The sequence below is a fragment of the Stegodyphus dumicola genome, chromosome 5, assembly GCF_044657685.1.
Source record: "Stegodyphus dumicola isolate Sdum_Otavi_A_Nest chromosome 5, ASM4465768v1".
NCBI classification, from domain to species: Eukaryota; Metazoa; Arthropoda; class Arachnida; order Araneae; family Eresidae; genus Stegodyphus; species Stegodyphus dumicola.
This window is the reverse complement of record NC_140772.1, coordinates 206,446,819-206,468,029: the sequence shown is the minus strand read 5'-3', so window position 1 is coordinate 206,468,029 and position 21,211 is coordinate 206,446,819. Positions and strand designations below refer to the sequence as shown.

Here is a 21,211-nt window from a genome sequence, read left to right as displayed (position 1 = left end):
GGCTTCCAGATACCCATAATTTAGTGGAGGACAACTTACTCAAAATTTGATATTTTGATACTTGAAATGTTGACAGCAAATTTTTAAAAATTTTTGACAGCTGTTATATTACGCTGACGGGGCATTTACAGTACATCCGATCGGGCGAAGAGATCTTTAACTAACTATAAATTAACGTTCATTTGTCAAATAAGCCGTTATTTATTAGTCCAAAGGGGCTTTCTCCCTGAAAAACTATTCTTTTCGTTTTGCGATTTTGCGTTCAATCACTATAAATGTTCGTTTCACTTTTCAAACTGTTGCCACCAAATGTTAGAGTCCAGCATTATATTTGAAGAAATTAAATAATGAAAAATCTGCATAAATGTAGGTATATTTCTCGCATTGGAATTTGTTTTATTTTCAATTTCATATTTTGTAAAACTTTAACAAATTCTTGAGTAACAAACTCAACGATTTAAAAGCGAGCAATGGCAGAATCTAGGTGGGGAAAAAAACCTTTTTATTTCCAGCGCGCGGAACTGTGTATCGGAAATTCTAAAGATAGGCTTATTTTAAAATTATTTTGCGACATTGCTATTGAACTGAAATTTATGGTTTAAGTGCGAAGAACATGATATTTAATAAATAAAGGTAACACACAAAACGTTAAAAAAACGGACGTAATTTTAAATCTGAAACCTTTTAGATTTTCTTTCTTTCTTTATTTATATGTTATTTGTTTATTTGTGTATATTTTGGCGGATTTATTCTGTTCATCGGACTGACTCAAGCTGGCAGATAATAGAAACTGACAATTAAAAAAGAGCTCAAAATTTTCGAACTGCATTTATCTGTTTTTAAGCTAAACGGAGGGTCACGAAATGCAAAGAATAAAACAGCAAAGGTTGCTTAAAAATGTGTTATCTGTAAAGAAAACGTTTAATTGCTCTTTTGAAATCAGCTAGTATAAATATTCGATAATGAAGTTTTGAAATAGGGCAGACTGCGTGCAAAGGTTAAAATTGGAATAAGTGAAAAAAACCTTATTGAAAATAAGAGTTTGGTATTGATAAAGTGATGCTATAAAAATACAGAATTATCTAGAAGCGGATCACGAAATAAATAACAAGCAAGTGAAAATTCGAGTAGCAAATATGTCAGGAGTAAAATAAATATGCAGCAAATATCCCAAAGCAAATTTATGATATTTTCTTATAGACCAGCTTCCTGTTTGTTGCTTATTCGAATCAATATTTTCAGAGATTTTCATCCTAATTTAACTGATATTTGATGTTTCGTATAATTTAAAAAGCGACATAGCCCCCCTTCCCGCTCATAATGGGCAGATTCCAGAGTATCTTCGTGAAAGCTTTGGTAAAGTCATTAGGATTTTTGAAATAGGAAACATGAAAAATGAGCAATGTCCTTGCGGGTACTCGAACCGGAACCTCCCGAATACGCGCCGAGTGTGTGCTACCGTTACACCACGAAGGCATGCAGAAAAGGAAGGAGAAAACACCTTATACTATAATTACAGAAAACCGTAGGACACGGGGATCTGCACCTGATCCGCATAAAAAATTCTCTTCGAGCGAGACTATACGCAAAAAATCCCTTTTCTTACAATTTATTATGGACGACGTAAGTCGGGATGATACTAAGTCGAGGCAAGTCGGAGAATTACTAAATATGGTGGAAGGGAGGGGGTTATGTATTTAGAGATTTCTGCAAACGTACTTACCATTGTGCCATGAGACTGAAACACCGTAACATTTTATTTTTAAACAAAAAATTGCTTGACAGAGCTTGTGCGTCATATACAAGTGGCAGCAGATTAATCAGGTTTCTGATTACCCCATCTTTTTTTAAATTTTCATTCTTCCTGATCTGTATTGATTTTAAAAAAATCACTTATGGAATCAGAAATTTTCATTGTGAAATTTTAATCTTAAAAGCATTAAATAAAATCTTGTACAGTCTCAGAATAAATCTCATATAACCTGAAAATAAAGTCTACGTAACCTGAATATACTAAAACTTTAGTGCATCTGAAACTTAAATGGCCAACAATAAGCAGTTAATTAGAAGATAATTTACAACGGTAGGTTTTTTATATATAAGTAACTAGCTGATTATTTTTGACGAGGTATTATTATATTTATTCAAAGTAGAAAATGCGTGACAATATTTATATTATCTATTTTTGATTTTAGGCATGCCTTTTACCAGATTAAAATTTTCAAAATTTTGAATCTCATTATTTTCTACATCATGACTACTGTCTCATGCTGCATCTGGCCTTGAACTGCAGACGACAAAATTTTAGTTACAGCTTGAAACAAGGTAAGTTTGCATTAAACACGTTAAAGATTTCAGAATTTTCTAGCTGAATTCTATATCTCGGAAAAATGTGATTTTATCCATAGCTATTATACTCGAAGAAATAAGGTATATCAGATATTAAAAAAATATCAGGATCGTAAACCATTTCTAGATAAAATGAAGCCTTTCGATATAACGTCAGTTTCGACGTTAAGTGCTTGATAAGAAGAATCAAAATCAGACCTTTTTTGATCGTTTTGTTCTAAATTGCCCTTGGATTACAAGGTCAACTTTTAGGAAGTTAATTAGACCCGTAAATCAAGTGTTTTGATTGTAAATTCAGCCTAAATTTACAAAATATTTTTATTTATCTTGTTACTTAAAATTTTTATTTATCTTGGCATCTTTATTTATTTATCTTACGCAACTCTGAAATTTTATAGAAATACAGTTCTCGTCGAATCATTCGAAAAGCGCGGTTTCGTGTATAGTTTATATATTTAGAAAAGAAAAAAATTAGCGTAATTCACACGTAACGCAAGACGGAAAGGGGAAAAAAGGAAAAAAAAAAAAAAAAAACAAACAAACCTGTAAAATGGTAGAAATTACCTGTAAAATGGTATTATTGGGTGTAATTGGGGTTACCTGTAAAATGGTAGAAAAAATTTAAAGACAGAGTACAAAATAGAAACATATCTCAAGCGTTTTTAGTCATGGAGTAGGGAGGGTGTTCATTTTACTTGATCTTTGGAGTGAGGCCTTCATTTTAGAATACAGATTATGTTTAATTTCTTTAAGCAATTAAAGATCTTTGGAGAAGGATGCCATCGCCACTGCGACCTGCTAGAACTTATAAATCTGAATTTAATTATAATGGGATCCACTATATAGTAAAGTGCAGCACATTTCAAACACATTTCTAATGTCTTTGTGTCCTGTTAATGCAGAACATGTTTAACTGAAAACAGTAAAGCAGTTGAGTATTTTTTTGCAAAGAATATGTTATTAATTTTAACAGGATTCCAACGCTAAATTAATTTTCTTAGTTTTTTAAGTACTACGCAAATTTTTAAAATGCTTCTTGTTTCACTGGACGAGCAATTGTGTGTTTTAATTCGAAACATCCGTAAATAAAAATATATAAATCAGCTTTCGAGTAATTTCCAAAAATTTTTATTTCATACTATTGTATGTATGTTCTTAATAATGTATATATTTTATAATTATAAAGTAATGGTGTAATAGAATATTTTTATGCTTTAAAATTATATGACTCCAAAATAATTTATTATTTTATGTTTACTATTATTACTAATACATCTTATTTTCGTTTATCTTCCATAAATTTTGTAGCTGAAAAGGACTGTTCTGTCAAAGGATTTATTTCAAATTTGCGACTTTTTTTAATTATAATTTGCAGTCTGGGACTTCTGATTTGGTTAACTAAAGTTTTTTAGGCGGAAAACCACTAAAACCTGGAATATTTTATTTGGTATAAAGGGGATAAATCCCACCCTCTTCCTTATTAATCAATTTCCCAGAAATGGTTCACTCCCGAAATTCCGCAGAGGAGTTCTCTCTCGAATCCCTTTCTTCTCCTCATCCGAACTCCGCCCCGTGACGTCACAGGAGTCTCCGCCTTATTTTCCACTATCCTGTCTATCACTTTTATCAATCTTCAGGTGAATCCAAGATGGAGGAGAGGAATAATGCTTTTTCTCTTGCGCGGTAGTACTTTTCTCCGGAACCGTAGCGCCACGGGCGGTCGAAACTATAACAATTTTCCTAAGATAAAAATTTTTCCTTTTCGCTCATCCACCGAAGTCGCTGAGAGTAATCGAGACATGCCAGTAGTCTCCGCGTCTTCAAAACATGAGGTAAACATGAGTTATTACTTTTAGTGCAATGATTAGTTCGGTGGGAATGAAGTACCTATTTATTATTTCTGACGGGAGAGTACTTATTTATCGAAAGTACTGTCGTGAACGAGGTAAATATTAAATTCTTACACGGAAATTAAATTGATTTCTTAATTAAAACTGTCGTTTTCCTATAATGTTCCTATAATTCCTATAATTAACACAAAGAGATGTTCGGAATTCTTAGTGAAAATTACTATTCAGTAAATATTAAATTATTTAATAATATTTAAGAGCATTATTTGAAATACTTGGTTTAAAGTTTTTTTTTTTTTTTTTTTTAAATAATTCTTTTGCAAAAATACTTCGCCATTGTATTAAAGAGAAAAGAGACGAAAATTCTAGTATTGACATATCACAGAAGCCTGATTTATATTATTTTTTAAAATGCTCAATGTTGTTTCATGTAATATGCAATAGAAATAAATTAATATAAGCATATAATAGAAAATTTTGTCATCTTGCTGTTATTAAGCATTTATTTCTAAATTAAATTCGGTTTACCTTATGAAAAACTTTAAAAGTATTTTTCTTTCAAAGTAAACTTTACTTTTATTATAAGGCATTGGTTATATTTTTTAGCAGTAGTTATATTTTCCATAAGAGTAGTAAATGGTTTTAGCATTGGTTGTACTTTCCATAACAGTAGCCACTGATTTTAGCATTGGTTGTATTTTCCATAAGAGTAGCCATTGGTTTTAGTATTGGTTGTATTTTTCATAATAGCAGTAATTGATGTTAGCATTGATTGTATTTTCCATAATGGTAACAATATCTTCTTGGCTAGTTATTAAGTGGCACAAAATGCAAATAATAAATTTAAAAGCTTTTATACTTTTAGCAAAATGATTAAGAATGCAAATATTTATCGCATTTTGGAGATACGATTTGTACCATTTCGAATATTAATTAATTGACGTGAATTTTTCAAAACTTATTTTTATCCTTACAACATTCTATTTGTTTCATTCTGTTATTTGCTGAAATGTTTAACTATTTGGAATTCTTAACCTGATGCAATAAATAATTAAAAGAATAACCTGAGTAATCTTTTCTCAGGTGCAAACTGGTTGTGTTAGATTCCGTTGAAAATAAATTTTCCATTTAGATTGCCATTAATTTCTATTAATTTGTTTCAGAATCGTAGAATGGAAGATGGTTGTTGGAACCTCGATGAGATTCGGGAAGAGGAGTTCGACCAGTTGGCGATCTACCGTGTGCCCGATCAGCAGGTGGACAGAGATGACACTCGCAACAAGTCGGAAGCGTCGCTGCCGAGGAACCTTACCCTCAAGCCTTCTAAGTCAAACCACGGGGTAAGTTGGTAAACTATGCAATCAGTTTATGTTATATATTTCTGAAATAATAATATAATGCATAGCACGAAGAAGCACGTGTTTTATTTTGTGCTATGTATTAGCAAAAGTCTAATAACCCGGCATGTTCGGAACTTTAACTTTGCCAGTTACCAAACATGTTGGATTATGAGATTCAAATTACTTGCCTCGCAAAGTGATTTTTTTCGCGTCATTGAATGCATCGATGAATGGAAAAAATATACGACTATTAATTCAGCAAACATATTTCATGGGTCAGACATATTGCAAAATAAATTTATTCATAGTTTAATTATGTAGTTAATCATTTTTAATATGTTCGCAAGCAATAGCAGACGTGAAACCTGCATATTGAATTGAATTTGATAGTCTGTGAGTGTGCAATCAGAATTTAGTAAATTTTCCATAAATCTGTAGAGTCATTTGGTTATTTTGAAGCAGCAGATTTGAAAAAATGTTCAGTGCCCTCGGTGGGACTCGAACCTGGACCTCTCGAAATACGCGCCGAGTGTGCTACCGTTACACCACGAAGGCAAGCTGGAAGGAGGGAGAAAATACCTTATGTCCTCTTCTTTTTTAAAGGGCAACTGGGAATTAGGGTATCCAATTACCAAATCCTGGTGGCGACGAATTATCGACTACCACCTTTTAGTTCGGGGCCATTTGTAGAGTCATTTGGATTTTGGATATGTGAAAAATGTACAGTGCCCTCGCCGGGACTAGAACACTGGACGTCTCGCATACGCGTCGAATATGCTTCCAGTTAACCACGAAGGCATTCTGGAGGAACGGAGGGAGAAAATACTTTATAAATTGATTCCTAAATTCGTCTAAAAATTCCTGAATTTGTATATAAGTCCTTGATTCACAGGGTGGATTAATAGGACATAGCTTCTTGTAATAGTTCAAAGCAGTGGTTCTCGCCCATGGTGTGAATTCCCCCCAGGGGGGGAGAATTTCATTGTTTCAGGGAGGATGCAGTCAGCCTGTTATTTAACTTTTATTTATGGAGAACCACTTTTATTCAAGTTTTGATATTTATCAACATTTTCTATGCTTTTTCTTCTTAAATTTTTAAAATACATTAAAAGAAATCTGAATTTGAATAAATGTATATATATGTATTTCAAATTTTGGAAAGGAGAGGGAGATAATCGTCTAGTAACGGTGAAGAGGGTGCAAAGGGCAAAACAAGGTTGAGAACCATTGGTTTAAAGTGACATATTTTCCGTTTAATTTCTTTATAAATATTTTTATTGAGTTTTAAAGATATTCTTAATAAATAAATCTAAAGAAAGCAAACGATATACAAACGTAAAGTTCTAAACAAAAGGATAACTGGAAGAAAAAAGGGGGCATAAAATGGTCAAGGAAATTATAGTTAGATAGAATAAATGGATAAAATAACCGATAAAATAGGGCATAAAAAATATATTTTTAACATAAATTAAATCAAAAAGCAAATGTGAAGAAATTAATTATATTTAGACCAGTATCTTCAGTTAAAATCTGAAATACCTAATGTCCATGTTAAATCTGAAATTCTTTTACATACATACAAAAATTTTTTAGTTGAATTAGTGGTATTCGAGAGCTGCTGCGACTCTTAGCAACTCTCTTCATCCATATTCCGCCTGTTTCATCAGTTCCATTTTAACCTTTCCTCTCATGAAACGTGTTAAATTATTAAACTAGTTTATTATCGAAATTCGTTCAACGCAACGGCGTTTCAACAATATCTTTCTCTCCTACTCGAGTTTTTTCAATCGCTAATGGATCATGGTTGTCTTTGAGACAACAGGAATAAAAATACACCGTATGAAGTCAAGGCCAAGGCCACTCATCGCCTAGTTTAAAGGATGCGCACATGATTTCAAACACTGCTCCTCCTCCTACTGATAAGCGAACATTTTCCCAAGAAGCGAAGCACAAAATGATTCAGTTCTATCTCCTACAAATTGACTTTTTGAAATCTTATGAAAAGAATGTGAATAAACTAACTGAAACTAAAAACGACTTGTAACCCCGAAAAACTATAAACTCCAGTCTTTACGAATAGGATAAAAATGAAATGAGCAGAAATTTGTAAATAACAATACACAGTTTATCATTCATAGTCGTTTACGTGAACTTACAGTCGTGAAGTCGACAGAGAATGGGATTATGAGTGACTTAAGGCTGGAAAAAATTCAGTGACTTCAGTTTTGAAAATACCTTGGTAAAGCAGCTCGGATTGGTATATTTTTGTTATGACTGAGTAGTGAGAATGAAAAAATTCTTGCAAATTAGTCTATCTTGACTCTTTCAGTGTTTGGTTAGTATTCAGCGTTCAAACATAATTTACTTTATTTTGACTCTTGAGCACCTTAATTTAAAACTATTAATTTATTTAGAACGGCCGCCCAGACGGTGTAGTGGTTAGGGGAGCCTGATTGCGATACCAAAGGGCCCGGGTTCGAATCCCGGAGAAGGCATGGATGTAAAATAGCCTGTTCCTTCATAGGAGGTAACGTCCGAAGAACACATGGATGTTTGTAAATGTATAGTGTCTGTGCTGCATGGGGCCACTCTAAATATGTGGCTAGCGGAATTCCTCGCCAGAGGTTCATGGTAGGAGAAGTGGAAGACCCTCGGGTCCGCATTCCTGGCGTCCTTCCCATCAAAATTGGGGACGGAACTAGTCGTCGGTCTGTCACTTGCATGGTGCTCAAGACTGTTGCCAACGACAGACGGAAACGTGCTCTCCTTGCCACAATGAATTTCGTGGGCTTGTTCTAATGTTACTGTCAGACAAGTGAGATAAATCACAGCAACACACGAAAAACTGTGTGTCTTCCAAACTAAAAGGAGGTGGACGATTGGGTCCCTTCCTTCCCAGATGCTTTTCAAGTGCGGGTGAATATAAGGTATTTTCTTCTTCATTCGCTCATACTTTGGTGGCCTAAGTGGAAAGCACGTCCAATTAGTAATCGGAAGGTCTGGAGTTCGAATCCCGGCGAGAGCATTTCACATTTTTCAAGTCTTCTGTTTCGGAAAACCTAATGACCCTGCTTAATAAAAAAAAAATGTAAGGAAGCTAACGCTGCCATCGTTTGCTCCAATCTGAAGTTGTCAGGTTAAAGTGAGCCTATTAACTGTTGTAAATATCACAGCTCTTAAAACATTGTACTATATTTTTAAAAGAGTGAGGATTTATTATTTATTGTCAATTCTTGGGTAATATATTCCCTGAATTTTATAGTGCTGTAGAATTAGATGATGATTTTAAATATATAGCTGTTGTATAAATATCACAAGAAATATGTCTGCTTTCTTATTGAAGGAAAATTAATGGAAAAGAAGGATTTCGATTTGGATTTGATATGCTTTAAATTTCTCGCACATTATTTGCTTATTATGGTGTTTAAAAATATAAGAGATGCACTATAACGGAGTTTTATTTTTTTTAATCGTAATATATTTTTAATCTATAGTTTCTTTGATTAAAAGTAGGTTTATTAAGTAACTCGAATCAATAAACTCTTTTCCAAGCTTATTGGTAACTTATTTCATGAATTTCTAAATTGTCCTAATTGCAAATTCTACATGTTAATTTTATATACTATGTAACTTTTATTTACTATCTTAATTATCTTAATTACTTATCTTAATAGTTTAATGTTGTGTATTGTTAATTTTGTAATTAAGAATACGTTTACAACGCACTCGAAGTTATGACGTAAATTTTCCATCTAATATACGATGACAGGAGTTAGATAGTTAGATTTAAGGATTGTCTTAACGCTTAAAATATCAAATGATACCTTTTCCTTTCTTTCTGTTTTTCTTCCTTTTTGCTTCAAAGAAATGCTAAAAGTTATCATAAATTCTGTAGAAGCTAATGGTTCTTGTAAAAACAAAAGCTGCTAACGAATATTGTATTTGAAAAACTACGATGTAAACAAACTAATATTGTACTTGAAAAGTCTGTATTATACCATTTTTCTGAAGTCTTCGATTTCTTCGTCTTCCGCTCATGAAGTGAACTTTTTAATAAGCTTACTGTTAGTAAAAAGATTGGCATATTACTTATCGTTTTAAATCTAACATACTGCTCTCACTATGCAGGAGTTGCGCAAAATTTTAGATTATATTGGGGTTACTAGAGCATTGATTATGGTAAACTGATTCGAAATATCATAAATTTTGATCTTGGTACATCTTTGCTTTGTTGTGTAATTAACTAGCAGAGATGGTTAAACTGTGTACTCTCTAATCCCCGGGTATTATATGACATAATTTGAAACTCGTAGTATTTCTCCGTTTCCGAAGGAAAAGGGGAAAAATAAATAAAAATAAAGGAATGAAATCCACTTTTACATAATATTCCCCTCCCGGCCCGTATTCCCTATCGCAGCTCTATTATCTTGGTTTACGAGGGAGATGATGATCGGGACAACTGACCTTTAAGATTATGACCGCTTCGAAGATAGTGGCACATGCCAGCGACCTGTCTGCGCATGGGCAGAAGTTCATGGCAAAAATATGAATAAGAAGTTTATTCGATTTTTAATATCAGGCAATATGCTTTTTATTTTATTTATTTATTCATTTATTTTTGTTCATGGTGCTGCCAAGGGCAAAAAATGTCGCAAATAAACTTCGTAACACTTTGAATTCTCTTTGCTACGTATATTAGAATTTCATTTTGTAACGGACATGTCACGACTGGTGTGAAAGGAGCACCATTTGACTTATCCCTTAGAAGCTAAGAAACTGGCGCACATACAAACACAAGCTTTCAGTATGATTCTTCGGATTCTTCTAAATCGAATATAAAAATATTTTTTACATTTCTAACTGTTTATCGCCGTTTTTCCCCAGGCAGCTGAACGAGTAACGTGCATACGAGCCAGTTTCCCTTAAAAAGTCCTTCACGAAGGCATCCCTCGGCATAGGCCTGGAGTTGTCCTGGAGTTGATTTGCTTTAATTAATTAACCTAACCTAACCTAACCATTGGCAGCTGAATTTTACGATCCGTACCTGGCTGTAATCTGAAACAAGTTTTAGGCACAAAATATAAATCTTATCGCCAAAATTAAGTTTTCACAAGATTTTAATTCTCCACAGGATTTAACAGATTCGTTTCACAATAGCTAGGCTAAACTCTCCCTCTCCCCAGTTGAAAATGTCTGTTCATTTATTATAAAGAATAAGAATTTCGTAATTAATTTTTTTAAAGCACGTTCTATAACCAATAATTTTTGGAGGTGGGTTAAGTGGTGGGAATCAAGTAAACCAGTTTTGAAGTTTCATCAAAAGACGGCCCTCTTTTATTCACGTAAATTTCATCCGTCTTTTTATTCCATTAGCCATCAAGCGTAATATTTAACTTCCGAATTTCTTTATTGTTAAAAGTCGTAACTATTAAAAACCAGACATTTTAATCTAACCTTGAAATTTTCTCGCCTAATCATTAAGGCCATGCGAAGTCAATGACTTTGAAAGAGTTATCATCGAGAGCTGACACAGAGCTAGCGAAATTCTATCGCTCTCTCACCCCCTTCCTCCTCACACTCGCTGTATTCCTGCTGTTGTTTGTCCTTCAAAACTTCTTTCTAAACTTATCTACACGTATGCTATCCTTTTCTGCTTCTGATCGACAAGTTGGTATTAATAAGATAAGAAGAAAATATCTTCAACATTTGGTTATGTAGGTTACTAAGTCTATTTTCAGACGCCTTTCATTGGTTTTCGTTATTCCCATCGTCTTTTATTTTTCATTTCCGTTTGAGCGATAAAAGGTCTTATGAAACTGCCGTTTACAATGGCAAGAATGGTTTTGCAAAAGCGAAATTAAAATGTTTAGAATCAGGAGCCAGTTAATTAATCCTCACTCTGGTTAAGAAAAAAATCGGTGGAAATTAATCTCTAATTACAGATCTTGCTTAGCTAATTTAAGGATTCACACTGGATGTGTATAATACATACGTCGAACATTGCCTAAGCCTTTGAAAATTTCCTTGACCTTTATCCCAAAAGCTTTTTATAACCTGAATGCTATTTTATTCTTAGAATTTCTGCCTAAGATTTTTAGTCCAAAGGAGAAATTTGCCCTGAAGGACTATTAATTTCATTTTGGCATTTGCGTTGGTTCACTATAAATGTCAGTTCACTTTTTTAAATTGTTGCCACCAAATATTATCGTCCTGTGTTATATTTAAAGAAATTAAATAATGAAGAATCTCCGTAAATGTATGTATTTTTTTCTCATTGTGATAAAACAACCTGTACCTAGAGCCATCAAATTTTGAATAACGTAATCTTCTACCGAATATGGTCATCTAGAAGTCCAAATTTGGAATTTGTTTTATTGTCTATTTCATATTTTGTAAAAGTTTAAAGAATTTTTTATTAAGAAACTCAATGATTTTAAAGCGAGCAATGGCAACACTGTACAGGGAAAAAAAGAAAAAAAATATTTCCAGCGCGCGAGAGTGTGTATCGGAAATTCTAAAGCTTTGCTGATTTCACAATTATTTTGCGATATTGCTGTTGAATTGGATTTTATGGTTAAGTGCAAAGCACGTGATATTTAATAAATAAAGGTAACACACAAAACGTTAAAGAAACGTCCCTTTGGGCGTAATGTAACATCTGAAAGCTTTCAATTTTTCTTATCTCCTGTTTTAAGTATTGTTTATCCTTCTTGTGAGTACTCCTTTGGAGTGACTTAAATTATTTCGTTTTTCAAACTCTAACTGCTGCTCACTATACATTTACTTTACTTTATAGGCTTTGGGAGTTTGGGCGACCGATTACATTCCAAAGGGCACCCGTTTCGGACCAATGGATGGCGACTGCTATCATGTATCAGAGGTTAACCACGTTACAAACAAGAAATACTTCTGGAGGGTAAGTTCTCTAAATCGCTACCTTCATTAGAACGTAAGCTTAAATGACTACAATTACTTGAGGATGAATTTGAACTTTGCCTTCAAAAATGTTATCAACTATGTTCTTAACAAAAATCCTTCTCAATTTCAGGTATACAAAAATGATCACGAATATTACTATGTGGATGGCTTTGACGTCCACAAGTCTAACTGGATGCGCCATGTGAGTCCAGCTTACCAACTCTCGGAGCAAAACTTAGTTGCTTGTCAAGTCAAAGAGGAGATCTATTTCTACACCTTTAAACCAATCCTACCTAATCAAGAACTTCTAGTATGGTATTGCAAAGAATATGCCATGCGTCTGCAAGCAGCCATAGAAATTGACAATGGAATACGTAAGTAGTCTGCGGTGTTTTCTTTAACATGTAGCTTAACTTTTTTGCTATCATAAAATTCATTCTTCTGATGATTCAGAGATATTTTTACTGTGATGAAATACATTGATTTCATTATTTATTCTGTGGGGAGAGAGAAGAAATGAATTTATCTTTCCTTCTTACTTATTTTTTACGTAGACCAGTGATACCCGATCATTTGCTACTCTTTTTCTGTACATTGTTAAACCTAAGTCCTTACTTTCGTATTTTAGACAACTGGATCTAATTTAGAGTCATCAGACCTATATTTATTAAATTAAATAACATAGATTCTTTTCAGATCTTGCAAGAAAAAATCAATTTAATTGTCTTTATTGCGAGAAGTCAAGCAGGTTTCTGTATTAGTTTTGTGGCTGGTGTTACCGATTGAAATACGAAAGATGAACATTCACAATGAGAATCAATAACAGGAAATGAAGATTTGTATTTGATCTTCTCTTCTCTTAATGAATTTCTCCATGCACATATTTGAAGTTTGGATTCGCATATAACTGAGCAGATAAAATTATTGAATTCTAGTAATTCGCTCTGATTGGGTCGATAAATGTGTCCATGCCGTTGTTCATTGGGTTGGCAACATTTGTAGTGAAGCTTTCGTTTTTTGTTATTCAGTTGTTTCTCTTCAGTTAGAATTGTTTCGAACAAGAGCTTTAATATTATTAACACTTCGTTTCAGCCATTTGCAAGGCTAATCAGTATGGAGTGTCAAGTAAAAAAAAATAAATTCTTTCGACACATTTATCTCCCCTTCTGTCTCTAATAACATTCAGGGACAAAAGTTTCATAATTAAGTTTTCTTAACAGCTGGTTAACAGATTTATGACGTTACAAAATTCCGTCATTTAAAAGAATTCTGTAACTGGAAGTATGTAACTACGACAGACAATTGCGAAAATAAATACCCGGTAAGGAATTCTAAGCTGGATAAAACTGTGCATGCGTGTATATACGTATATATATATACGTTTGGTTCAGCCACTTGCAATAAAAAAGGGAGGTGAACAACCATATGTTATTACAGTCCCGTGTACAAAATTTCAACATTCTAAGGTTAATCGCTTTTGAGTTATGCGAAATACGTACATACATACATGCATGAATGCATACATACATATAGACGTCATGAAAAAATCCGTTTTGAATCCACTTTAAATCCATCATAGGGGAAAAGAGTCCTTTATTCTGCTCTTACGTACAGTTCGTCACGCGAAAAAAAGTTCACATGAATTCGGGAATAGTCGAAATGGATATTTCGGTTGAAATGTGATATCCGAAATTTTTTGCGAATACAATACTTCCTTTACTTCTTACAAAAAGTAAAATAGTTGCATTTATAGCGTTTTTTCAATGAAAATAGAAATCGAAAGTGATAAAATATGCTTATATACGGCGAAAACAAATCTAATGACCATGTCTGATGTATATATGCAGACATATGTAAACTAAAATCAACCTAATTTTTATTCCCATTAAATTTACTGACATCCTAATCATTTGTAATTTTAGCTGCATTTTGCAGAAAATCTTTGAACAGCTATTTCGAAAGCTTGATCTCTAAAATTGAATAAAGTTGTCTTTTAAAATGAATATTGTTTCATAATTGGTCATCTTTTACCTTTTATAAAATGAAACTGTTGAAAATATCTTTCGCTCTGTTATATAAAACTTAACTTAAAAGCTTGAAAATACTTAACGTATTTGTTATCTAAACTGTTATCTTTGTTAAAAATGCATTTTGATTAAATAGATTTTTTTCGTTGTTTCTTTCAGGTAATCAATTAACCCCACCGGCAGAACCTTTTGGACATCCAACGATAAACTTCAAGAAACATTATGAATCCCACCAACATGTTGATATTCTCACCCCACCGGAAGATAGCAGTGATAGTGAGAGTGAAAGCTTCGCTCTGGATTTCAGCGTCAAAGGGAAAGCAGCAAAGACCACCGAGATTCCAGAATCCGCGAAAAACTCTGAAAACGAAAATGATAAACTGTCAAAAGTTGAAGAAAAAGAGGAAGATGAAAATATGCACGGTAGGAACGATTTTCATAAGTTAAAAATAAAAATCGCCAGGGCTTATAACTGTAGAAACATCAACGTTTCGGAGAAGATTGATGACAATGAATACGATGGTAAGCTTACTATCGTTGAAGATCCTGAGGAAGAAGAGAAGTTGGAAGTGGATGATAAATCAAGCAAGGAGGAAGAGTTTCAAGAAATAAGCACAAGCGTAAAAGCAATGGAAATCGACAGCCAGTATGTTGCCCCACATCCTAGCAGCCCCAAATGTGCAAGCAGTCCTAAGTTTCCGGATGATGATATCAATAGGAGGGAATCTGCTTTCATGTATTACGAAGGGACAGTTTCAAAATTGAATGAGGAATATACACGACCTTTACCTTCAGGTATTTTAGCGCAATATTTGACGGCGTGTAAGAAAGAAAATTCTTCAATACGAACACTGCAAGAATTCCATCGAGAAACCTTGAAGGAGCCGGTTCGAGTTATTGTCCCTAACGTCTGTAACGAAAACCCAGACTCTTCATCTCAGAATGTTAAAAATATATACGCGCACAAAAATGGGGTACATTTCGTCACTTCAAGCAGTCAGAATCACGAAATGCATAGTCCAGATTCCACAGACAAAAGCCATGCTCCCAGCAGTCCTCCAAATCCTTACCTTCTTCACAGCACGACAAACAACTTCCTTTACAGCAATACGGCTGCTCCGATATTTTCTCCTGCTCACTTCAATATGTACACATATTCAATACAAGAACGAATGCCCGCTCCACTGCCGTTACGTAACGGAGGGCCATTTCATGCACCACCACTATCGGAATATGCCAAACAACTGAATCTTTCTCATCATTCCAACGCTCACCATCACATGAACTTGATGAATCATTCTGCTGGTCATCTGGAAGTTGCGAAGAATAACTTCTTAAACACAAATATGCATTCACCACCTGGTTCTGATAGGTTGCATCCCATGCGACCTCATTCTCCTGGTTCCCATGGACGAGGTTATCGTTCGCTACCCTATCCTTTAAAGAAAAAAGATGGTAAAATGCATTATGAATGTAATGTCTGCTCGAAGACATTTGGACAGTTGTCTAACCTTAAAGTTCATTTAAGGACACATTCTGGCGAGCGACCTTTCAAGTGCAACGTGTGCGCAAAGAGCTTCACTCAACTGGCGCATTTACAGAAGCATCACTTAGTACATACGGGTGAGAAGCCACATCAGTGCGATGTTTGCAAAAAAAGGTTCAGCAGCACAAGCAATTTAAAAACCCACCTACGTTTGCACAGTGGACAGAAACCGTATGCATGCGATCTCTGCCCGGCAAAATTCACTCAGTTTGTTCATTTAAAACTCCATAAGAGACTACATACGAACGAGCGGCCGTATACCTGTCAGACTTGCAACAAGAAATACATCAGTGCTTCTGGTCTTCGAACTCACTGGAAAACTACATCCTGTCAACCCAACGCAGTATTCTTTGATAGCCTTGATGGACATCATTATGAATATCCAATGACAGATCTCAGTGATAATGACTCTACGTCTCCTCCCATAAGTCTCCCAATCAATGTGCCAGCTCTTCATCCAAACATGGAAAATGCGAGGAGAAATTTTCATAACGGTCTTAAAATGCCGTCTTATAGTGACGTAATAGGATCACCTCCACTGTCTAACGCTTCTTCTCATGATTCTTACCTGTCTCAGCGGTCCGCACAAGAATCGATATCCAGTGAGCCTGGTTCACCTGATGACGGAATTTCCAAATGTGCTTCCGTCAGGGAAATCTCCCTTCACTACAGATCTAAATGAAGGACATGTTTCATAAATGTTAAATTAATTTACAGTGATCTCCAAATGTATGTAGTTCATTCATAGCACATTTATTTGCCTAGTACTTTATTTTTATGTTCCCTATTGATTAGCTCAAGCATTTTTTTCTCGAACTTCCGCATCTGGTAGGCTGTTATAATTTGATTCTCACATCAGTAACTGTACTTGAAATACCCTGTTGATGATGCTGGCATCAATTTTGTTTCAAGATTAGTTGTTCTTATACTGACTTAACTCTGTCGTAGATATTTCATTCTGGACATGATGCATAGTAAAACTTGAAAAGTTTTAATATTAATCGTTCAAGAAACGTTATCCCATCAAACCTATAACCATGTCACAGTTTGTTTGCATTCAGCATCGGACTTGTTTGTGTACAATCACTCTGATGATCACGTAAATATGCTACGAGTGAAGATTTGAGCACAAAATTATTTGGTCTCATAGAAGCAGGCTTTCATTGCGACCAGCAATAAAAAAAGGACTTGATTACCAAGACATAGTATCTACTCATTAACAAAATGAAATGTAGAATTTTATTCCATGACTTGTAAATATTTGAGTTTTATAATTTAATTTATTATTTTGTGTCGTTTCAAATCAAAGAAATGTTTATACTTACATATTTATGTTTCATTCATGTGTACGTACAGATAGAATATCGAAGTATGATTTTCTACAATGCCATCAACAATATTTAAATGTCTTCTAACGTCATTCATGTTAGAATAAGTACAACAGTTTCTTTTTTCCTTCTGCAGTAAGATCAAAACCATAAACCTGATTAGACCTTGTTATTAAACACATGTAGAAACTGAACTTTTCTTTAAAACTAAACAAAAATATTTAATTATTTATTAAAGTTTCTAAATAGCAAAAATTAATAATTTATATTAAAAATTCTAGAAATTAAAAACTATGCATTCAGTTACATTCTAAAATTAATTTACTATGATTTGCAATTTAATGAATTCCAATCATTTTAAAATTGTGTGTTTTAGCTATTGTACAATTTTTATGTAATTATTTACGGGTATATTTTACTCTAACGATCTTTACTTCTCCAAAATATATGCAATAAGTACCTTTTCAGTCAAAAAAGTGAATGTATGTGTACATGTATGCCTGTATTTATTTTCTGCAGTATGAATAATGAGCAGATGATAAAAAATACGTTGATCTGTAGTATGTTGTGAAAAGGGGTAAATATATTATTTATAAGATTTTAAATTCTCGAACGACAAATTTGAAGTTTAAATCTTCGCCTGAATTGTAATAAGCTGCGTATTACATAAAATTATTTGAATTTTATGTAATACGCAGCTTCAAATAATTTTATGTAATACACTAAAATTTAAGCAGGAGATTGAGTGATTGGAAAGATAAAATTGTTATTACAATGTTATTGATTACCTGCCTTGTCTTTAATAGCTTAAGGAATAATATTTTTTGGGTTCTGAAGATTTAATTTTGGATCTGAATCTGAAGATTTAATTAACTACTTACCTGTCAAGTTCCTAACAGAGAAAATTACCCCCCCCCAAAAAAAGTCTGAAAGCTTTTAGATTTTATATTATGCCCAAAGGGGCACTTTTTTTTTTTTTCATTTATACACACATTTATATTTCTAGAGAACTTGGGCTATCGCCATTTTAGTCTAAAAATATTTTAAAACAGCATATCTTTAGAGTTTCAGATAGACAGTCTCGTGCAGTGGAGCTAAAAATATTTTACTTCCTACACTTTTGCCACTGCTCGCTTTGAAATTAGTGAGCTTTTTAATCAAAAATTCGTTAAAACTTTAAAAAAATAGGAAATAGACAATAAAATAAATTCCAAATTCGGGCTTAGAGGTGCCCATGTTTGAGTGCAGGATTATGTTATTTAAAATATGATGACTCTAGATAACGTTTTTTTTTTTTTTTTTTTCCTCACAATGCAAGAAACATACATACATTCATGCAGATTCTTCATTATTTAGTTTCTTTAAATACACTACAGGGCGATAATATTTGATAGCAACAATCTGAAAAGCGATACATCGCATTGAAGTGATTCCTTTTGGAGAATAATAGCCCTTCTGCGTTAACGCCCCTTTGCGCAAAAATATTTAAATTAAATATTTTTTGGATTTCACTTATTAACTGCTTGAATGGAACTTTTTTGAAAATAATTTATTTAAAAAAAATAGTTTACAATAGACTCCCGGTTATGCAGTCTTTCTGTAATTCATTGCATTTTTAACAAGATTTTTTAAAATATGTTAATAACATTTCCATTTCCAGTGCAAGAGAAGTATTTAGTGCTCTGTACTAACAGACAGCATAATATTAGTTTATTTAGGAAGAAAATTAAATTAAATAAGAACGCTGTTAATAATAATCACGAAAACTCGAGATTAAACTCTAGTTAGTAATTGTTTTTTTATGCCTTTTGGGTTATGACCATATGGTGGAAATATAACGTGCTAACTTCTAAAAGGAAATTAAAATTCTTGGCAAATATTGAAGGCCATGTATCGAAATATAAAGAACTGAATGTTAAAAATAAATAAATAAAAAATAAAAATTAAAACAAAATAAAAAAATGAAAATTGCTGATTTTTTTCAGCTAAATAAATATTTGATAAGTATTTATATGCTACATATATATGTATTTTTAACGGATTTAAACCTATAAATAATATTTTGTGTAATTTTTAAATTCCTTCTCGAATAAACTGCAGAAATTCAAAATAATTATTTAAAAATTTTTCATTTTAAATTTTAGTTTTTTTATAATAATTACACTCTAAATTAGATTTATGCAAGTGCATCATAAAGAAATTTGCTAGTGAAAAAGTATATAGGACCTACATATGGATATTTCAAATTTATTAGCCTAATAAAAATACGGGTAACAAAACGTAGTACACGCATACATGTATGCATTATGCGTAAGAAATGATTTCGTATAACAGTTACAATTTTTTTAATTGAATAAATACAACTAATCAGATGTGTATGTTTTCTGCTGTCTTGAACTTTTGACCTGTATTCCAAAACTTCTTCAAATGAATTTTACATAGTTATTATATGATCATCAAAGGAAGAATTTGTCAAAATGAATTTATGTTTACATTACTCTAACTTAAAACATAGAACAATAATTTGACCGAAATGGAATAACAAACTATGAAGTTTGCAATAATTTTAAATGGAAATATTATGATATAAAATCTGAATATTTCCGAATGAATTAATAATCTAGATAATTTTTTGGCTCATTTCTCGCAAAATAATGTAAATTTAATAAATTTTCAAATTAAGGTTTATGACTTTGAAAAACATAAAAATCTAGTCATATGTGAAAAGAAAAAAAGGAAGCGTAAATTCAAAATTTTCACGAATAATCTTTGGAGAAACGGGAATGTGGAATTCATAATTTTTTTGCGAGAATATTAAACTATAATTTTCTGAATAAGTATGTAAATCTGCAATTAAAACCAACATATTATGAATCTGACTGTGTTTACTAACAGCCAAGTCTTTTTTTTTGTTTTTTTTTTTTTTTTTTTTTTTTTTTGTTTTTGTTTTTGTTTATTTGCATGTGCAACTATCCTAGAAAACATGAAAAATTTTTCAAAATTTAACTTTTTTTTAAATTCAAAATTCAACTTTTTTTAATTGAACTTTTTTTTCAAAATTCAACTTTTGATATTAATTAAAATATAAAAGTGTAATAGATTTTAAAAAGATGGTTTCTCTTTTCTAGAAGCCAATTTTGTTCTGTAACTAAACTGATTCGCGGAATATTTTAATATTGAATTTTAAATTCTTTCGAAAGATATGGGAGTAAGTTTCTCACTGCCAAAATAGTTTGTCATTCCAACTTAAAATTCTATTAAATGTAATTTATTTTCTCCTACTGTGTCAGAACTTATCACGTATTCAGTATCATGAAGTATTCACACTGAAATGTTGCTCCGAGGAAATTCTTGTCCATATTGTAAGAATGTGTACTTGCTGCAAAATCTGCAATTTTTCCTCACTCTCCAATAAAGCAATGATACAAACTGTAAACTGTCTTTTTCTTTTTTAAGCTGCACTGTATTGAAAACATCTTCATATTCGTCACATCTCACTGTATATTCCATCTGTATATGCATAAATGTTTCTTTATTTACATGATTTTGAACAACGTAATATGTTAAGTGGCTTCTATATGTATATATATTTATCGACCTGCTTCGCCTAAATATATATGTAGGGATTAAAGAAACAGTTTGATATTACTAAGCAACAACCTATAGTCTTTCCTAAGTGGGGTCATTAGTTACTGACTAAAACACTCAACTGTGACACTGCCAGCAAATATGTGTAATAATAATTAACATAATCGATACGTGAGATATTTAACAGGAAAAACAACGTAAAATAACTGTAAACTATACAGACCATATACAATGAAATTAAACAAAGTGAACAGCTCGTTCAGCA

The 21,211-nt window shown here is 32.7% G+C and overlaps 1 protein-coding gene across 2 annotated transcripts in view; it reads left to right on the top strand.

Annotated features, from left to right (window-relative positions):
- LOC118185214 (uncharacterized) overlaps positions 1 to 20,794 on the top strand; it is a 70,596-nt gene extending 49,802 nt beyond the window's left edge. The window contains exons 2-6 of one of the 2 annotated variants that reach the window (XM_035355038.2): positions 2,196 to 2,325; positions 5,363 to 5,539; positions 12,336 to 12,455; positions 12,588 to 12,831; positions 14,644 to 20,794. In XM_035355038.2, the coding sequence (XP_035210929.1) occupies positions 5,372 to 5,539; positions 12,336 to 12,455; positions 12,588 to 12,831; positions 14,644 to 16,712 (2,601 nt within the window). In that variant the 5' untranslated portion in view covers positions 2,196 to 2,325; positions 5,363 to 5,371 and the 3' untranslated portion in view covers positions 16,713 to 20,794. Of the gene's footprint in view, positions 1 to 2,195; positions 2,326 to 4,133; positions 4,295 to 5,362; positions 5,540 to 12,335; positions 12,456 to 12,587; positions 12,832 to 14,643 lie in introns of those variants that run through there. The other variant, XM_035355039.2, reaches the window with a different exon arrangement.
- Positions 20,795 to 21,211: the final 417 nt, after the last annotated feature.